This window comes from Gavialis gangeticus, unplaced genomic scaffold, assembly GCF_001723915.1.
Source record: "Gavialis gangeticus isolate Ggan-Ray unplaced genomic scaffold, GavGan_comp1, whole genome shotgun sequence".
NCBI classification, from domain to species: Eukaryota; Metazoa; Chordata; order Crocodylia; family Gavialidae; genus Gavialis; species Gavialis gangeticus.
The window spans coordinates 41,815,422-41,821,421 of record NW_017729006.1 but is presented as its reverse complement, the minus strand read 5'-3'; the positions used below and the strand labels follow the sequence as shown (position 1 = coordinate 41,821,421).

General features: G+C 39.9%; 1 protein-coding gene across 1 annotated transcript in view; it reads right to left on the bottom strand.

The window, feature by feature from the left end:
• Positions 1 to 6,000, bottom strand: part of ADCY1 (adenylate cyclase 1) — a 255,139-nt gene that overhangs the window by 12,744 nt on the left and 236,395 nt on the right. The window contains exons 15-17 of the mRNA XM_019508725.1: positions 4,810 to 4,926; positions 2,833 to 2,979; positions 2,367 to 2,465 (exon numbers count right to left, since the gene is read on the bottom strand). Coding sequence (XP_019364270.1) covers positions 2,367 to 2,465; positions 2,833 to 2,979; positions 4,810 to 4,926 — 363 coding nt within the window. The remainder of the gene's footprint in view (positions 1 to 2,366; positions 2,466 to 2,832; positions 2,980 to 4,809; positions 4,927 to 6,000) is intronic.

Sequence of the window (6,000 nt, the reverse complement as noted above, 5' to 3'; positions counted from 1 at the left end):
CACACACACACACACACACACACACACACACACAATCTTGATCTCTGTGGGTCTGGGAGACAAAATGTTGCCCAAATTTTGTGAATGACAAGCAATTATTCTGAAGATTAATTGTGTAGAGGGAGAAATGATCGCAGGAGTGACTGTCACAGAACATCTCTTCAAAACCAGTGTGACTTTTTTTCTACAATCAACTGCTGCAACAAAGCCAGAGGTTCAAAATAATAGCAGGTAAATAAATAGGATGTAGGTAGCTAACTACCGGGTTTAGAGGTGTTTAAACAGTCTTATTTGAGGTGAGCATGTCCACAATTTTTTACCCACAATCAATTTCAGGCACAAACAAAATGTCTAGCTGAACCAGATTTTCTGTTGTAACTGTGATCTGGTTGGATAGCAGAAATGGAAAGAAGTACTATGTTCCTTTGATTCTCTCTTTGGTTCTGCTGTGGAATCAGCATAAGTGACAGCTACCTAGAGACTACACTAATTAACATCAGCTAATAATAATCCTCAAAAAACTGTAGGTTAACAGGACTACCATATTCCTTCCACATCTTCAGTATTAGATGATGGAAGTAGGAAGAGGAGTCATATAGAGTGCTGGACACCCAAAATCTCTGCCTTCTGAGGCTCAATAGCAGGATACACCCATCAGGGAAGGTTCAGGTAGTTACTATTCCCTTTTTAGAAAGGGACTAGAGAATAACTGAACTTCTAGTTGCCCAAAATGTTAGTCTTTAAGGTCTCTTGCTTCCCAGGCAGCTTGCTAAGACTCTTTACAAAGCGGAACATTAATTAAAATCTTTCAATAGGGAAACAATCAAAACAAGTCCCATAGTTTCAAAGAATGACAAGGCCTTGCAAGGGAATTTATACAATATTTTTAACCATTTTACTAGTATAACACTGTAATGAATATTTTCAGTACCAGGCTAATTCAGATGACCCCTCAGTTAGCAAACATAAAATGCATGAGACAAACGCATTCACTTTTGGAACGTATGTTGCTAGAGTTACCCAATAACATACTTGTTTTTGGGATTCTAGTTCAAAGAGCATTTATACCAGACATACCAGTATGCCTCAACTTGTTTGCCCGAGATCACACTGATATAAAATTGAGGTGATCCTTTTTATTTTGCCCGTCTCAGGACCCAATGTAGAGTCAACCATTTTAACAGAAGCACATCTTTTAAAAAGACATTCTGATGCATGGATTTTGCACTGATACTATTTTAACAAAAAATGTACATATTGGGAAAGGCAAAAAGGCATGAATGACAGAAACCTACAATCACAGAGAACTGATTACATGGGATATATTCCAAATTGATCCTATTATTTGTTTTAGATGTAGCCTTGGGTTTTTTATTTTTTATTTATTTACTTAACAAGGTTAATTGTCTCTAAAAAGTTCATGGGCCACATACTGGCCCTTTTTGCTTGTGCTGTACCGCCTGCTACCTCCCCCCACCCCCACCCCCCTTTGTAGTGTTATTTTGCAAATAAATTTTAGCTCACTCAGGTTGTGGGAGGATATTTACCAGCTGTGGGCAAAAATGAATGCACCATGCTTTCTGATTTATAAGCTGTACTCTAGCCCCATGCTCCCATGGTGCAATTTATTGTGATATTTTTCCTAGAGGATCCCCTTATCATAGGAGGTGATATAGGAACACTTGGGGAGGCAAAGTCCCTGCCCTTCACATGCTTACAAAGCACTTTTAAACAAGACTCAAAAAACAGGAAGCAAAAGTGAGGGGAAGAAGACTAGAGTATCAGCAATATATGTATGTGGTTATACAAGCTACCTATATACATGAAGGGATGATCAGAACTATGTCCGTAACCTGGTGACTCTGAAATCATTTTCACTTCATTTCCTATTTAAATGCAGTGATGTCTGGAAGGCCACGGTACAGTGAAGGCACAAGACTGGTAAGTTTTGATGGAAGCAGAATTGCAAAAAAAAGCATTGTGCTTGTGCTTACTCCATGCCTGTGTGCTTTTTTGTTTCTTTTGTTTTTTTATATTATTTTATTTACACTGACATTCTGATTTGGTAACATTCCCCACTTTATTTTTACTGGTGGAAATAAGTACACTACACACAGTAGTAAAGTATCAAATCCTAGGTCATTGCCAGGTGGGTAACTCCCAGAATACTATGCTAAACATACTTTAGTGTGCTGAATTATGGTTTGGTGTTTAGATTTAAAAGAAAGGCAAATGGTTACAAAGAAATCAAATGATTGCTACATGCCTCTTTAATTTTGCATGGTTTTAGATATTCCATTGGAGATTGAATTAGGATTGTTTGCACACAGAGTGCAGCCCTTCAGTACTCATGAAAATCAACTCACCTTAGTTCCTGTAGTTGGTACAAGTCCTACAGCTGCCATATAAGTACTGCCAATTGTCTTGATCTTTTCTATGTCCTTATAACATTCTTTGTCCATAAGCTTTGTTTAAAACACAAAACTGTTAAACATTACATAATATTTTAGACAAGAAACCAGTTATCAGATAACATGTGCACACTACAGTTGATTAAACCGACTCATTCTTTATAAACCCAGGATTGCTACAGTTCAAATCAGTGGCAATATTCCCAGTGAGTTCCACAGGAGCAGCATCGGCCCCTAAATGATTGTTCAGTAATTTTTGCAGGCATAAAGCTGCAGATCGGAACCTTGGAAAGTCCCAATAGGCATCTAATTTCCATTGAAAACATAAGCCACTTTATCAGCACATTCAAACTAAGCTGAATTTCCACAGTCATCTGTTGGAAGAAGCATGGTAGATCAAAGGAAAGAGTTTTGACCTTACCTCATCAAAATCAGCAATGATTTCATTTAAGAGGCGTAAACACTCTACTCCCATGTTATTACCATCCAGCTCGATGTAGAAATCATTGAAATTTGGAATGGAAGCAAACATCACTCCCACTTGTGAATATGACTGATAATAAAGATCCTGCAATTTTTGAATGATATAATTTTTTAAAATTAGAGATTAGCATAAATAGATGGTATTATTATGATCTCAATTTCAGTGCTGTGTAACATGAGAAATCAGTCATCAAACAAAACAAGTCATCAAATAATCTTTCAAGCTACTAAATCAATTTAAATCAAATCAACTGACATTACTATTTATTTCCAGTAGAATTACATTTTATAGTGCTTAATAGACATTTGGGAGAAAATTAGAAAACCTAAATAACGTTAGAGCTCAAGCTTCCTATTATTAAAGAGAAATTCTATTACGTTTTGTCAGACTCTGTCCTTTAAGTAATGGATGGAACAAGTTTTTACCCTTATGAGATGAACACTGCTTCATTCCTTTCTCTACTGGCAAGGAAGAAAGGAGCCCTAAATGCAGTAGAAAAAGTGTCTTTTGACACTATGGTGTGAAATTCTTATGGTGGGGCAGAGTCCAAATTCAAGGCAAGTGTAGGCAATACTTGAGAGATGGCAGTTTGGAACATGTGAAGAAAGAAAAAGGAAACACTGTGCAAGTTCATTGCCCATTCTGTCCTCTAAAGGGGCACTGATGAAGCAATCATCTGAGGAAAGAAGCTGTTACTTAAGAAAGCTTATGCATTTGATTTAGTTAGTCTATATGGTGCAAACCTATCTAGCCTTCTGATTTCCCTAGATGTGTAACTGCAATCTTTGGCTGTTACAGTTTGGAGGCGATGTACACAGTCTAGGAGAATTCTGCCAGGTTTATTCTCCTGGTAGAAAAACTTACACAGGGACAGACATTTAAATGAGGAGGCCCTGAAGAGTGGAGAGCTTGCAGCGCTGACACTGTGCAGCCAGGGTGGGAGATCCTGTGCATACATCTCAGCTTGCTTTGCAGGCTGCCTTACTCTGCCTGAAAATAGATGGCAGCAGTGCATAGGTTGCACTGTGCAAGACTGCCCATGGTCAGCCTGTGTTTCCTTGAAGCACCATAATGTGAGGACAAGGAAGTGGGATTGTTTTGCTCCCAGCTGGAACAGCAGAGAATAGCAAGGAACACAGAGTCTCTGGGGATGCAGGGGTGGGGCAGATGCTGGAGGACTATGGCTTCTTCCAGGAGAAGCCATAGCATGTACATAAATTTGTTCTCCTAGGAGAAATTCTCTTGGGAGTGATTTAACCCTGGGTGTTCCCACAGTATTTCTCTTTTGAAGTAGCTATTTTTACTCTAGGAGAAAAAGCCTGGGAGAACAGAGACTCTCCTAGGAGAAACTGGGTGCATCTACATGAGGTGCACTTACTGCAGTTGCCTAATTAGCACAGCAGTAAAGTATCACCATCTACACAAGCGGTGATATTAGGCTGGAGTAAACTAATTAACTCTACCATAGGATAGTACTGCCCAACACAAGTACTATCCTACGGTGGAGTTATTTACTCTACTGCAATGCATATGCAGATGGTGACCAGGGCTGGTTTGGGCATGAGGGTGCTACAGTGCTGGGCTGCCTGCCAGCTAGCTCTTCACCGTAGCACTCTCATGCCCCAGCCAGCTCCTACACAGCACACTGAACCAGGCAGGAGCAGCTCCTGGCTGGCAGGCTGACCCCCTTGGACCTTCTGCCAGCCAGTACTGCACTGTGCCAGCTCAATATCCTGTGGCCCCAGAGAACCAGAGAAGGTTAATTGGAAGTGCATGACCTATGTACTTTAATGCAAGTTTCAACATAGTGGTGCCATTTTTTTAGTAGAAGTAGTTATCATGACTTATACCATACAGGCTCACACAGAGAAATAATGCATATAATCATGTGTTTGTTTTTACCCAGGGGCTTACCATATTCCTTGGGTTAGACATAAGAAAATGTTGTGCAACATGTGCTGGCAACAGATTGAAGAGGATTCTTTTATTATCCAGCTTGACTCTTTCCATATCATCTCTCTCTTCTTCTGCCTAAGAGAGTTGAAAGAAAGAAAAGGCTTTTAAAAGCAATATTATAGAGAAGAGTAAGGCTGGAAGGAACCTCAAGAGATTATTTAGTAACTGGTCAGTAAGCTGACTTCCCACTTGCTGCTGGGGATGGGAGGAGCCTGGCCAGGTCTGCACCGGCCAGCAGATTGGTATAACGTGACAAGTCTATGGCTAGGGAGGGGTCAGGCTCCCTAGATCTGAGACCTGATATAGGCTATGGCACAGAGACTCACTGTGGAACAACATGCTAATAAACTTGTGTCTGTACCTGCCAGGAACCCAAGTAGCAGGTGGTTGATACCTGGTAAGCTCATGTGAGTAAAGACTGCTTATTGCTTTCTGTGTGGCCTTCAAAATGTTTTTATCCTATTAAAATATGCCATACTTTGTGAGAGTCATTGCCTCTGTATGAGAAAGTAGAATCATAGCCACTGAACTAAATTCATTTTGACTTATTTGGTTGGCATCTTGGGCTGAGATTTTCAAAGCTGAGTCAAAAGGCCAACTTCCATTAAAATGAATGGGATTTAGAGGGCTTCAAATCTTTTACGACAACTTTGTAACATGCCTATCTACCTCTTTTTGCAAATCTCAGCCACAGTTTGGAAGCTCAGTCAAAGAACATAAGAACATAAAAAGTGCCATGCTTGGTCAGTATCCTATCCCGAATAGTGGCAGAGGTGGATGCTATAGAGGGAGAGTTTTGAACTGGTTAGACCCATTTCATTGTCACTTCCTGCAACTTTATTGGTGTCAAAGGTCACATGACATCACTTCTTGATGTGATACCGCTTGCTGTGAGGTCTTTGAATATGGCTTGCCAGCCCACTGGGTGATAAAAAGTTCATGATCTGGCCCCACATTCAAAAAGGTTGGACACCCTTGATTTAGTTCAACCAGGAATCAAACGTACAACTTTGGTGTTATTACCACCAGGCTCTAAACAACTGAGCTAAACAGCCACTCATTTTATAATGAACCAAAAATTAAACTAATTAAATTAGAGACAATTAAAGTAAAGGAATGAAAGTAGGAAATGATGTGGTTCCAACATGC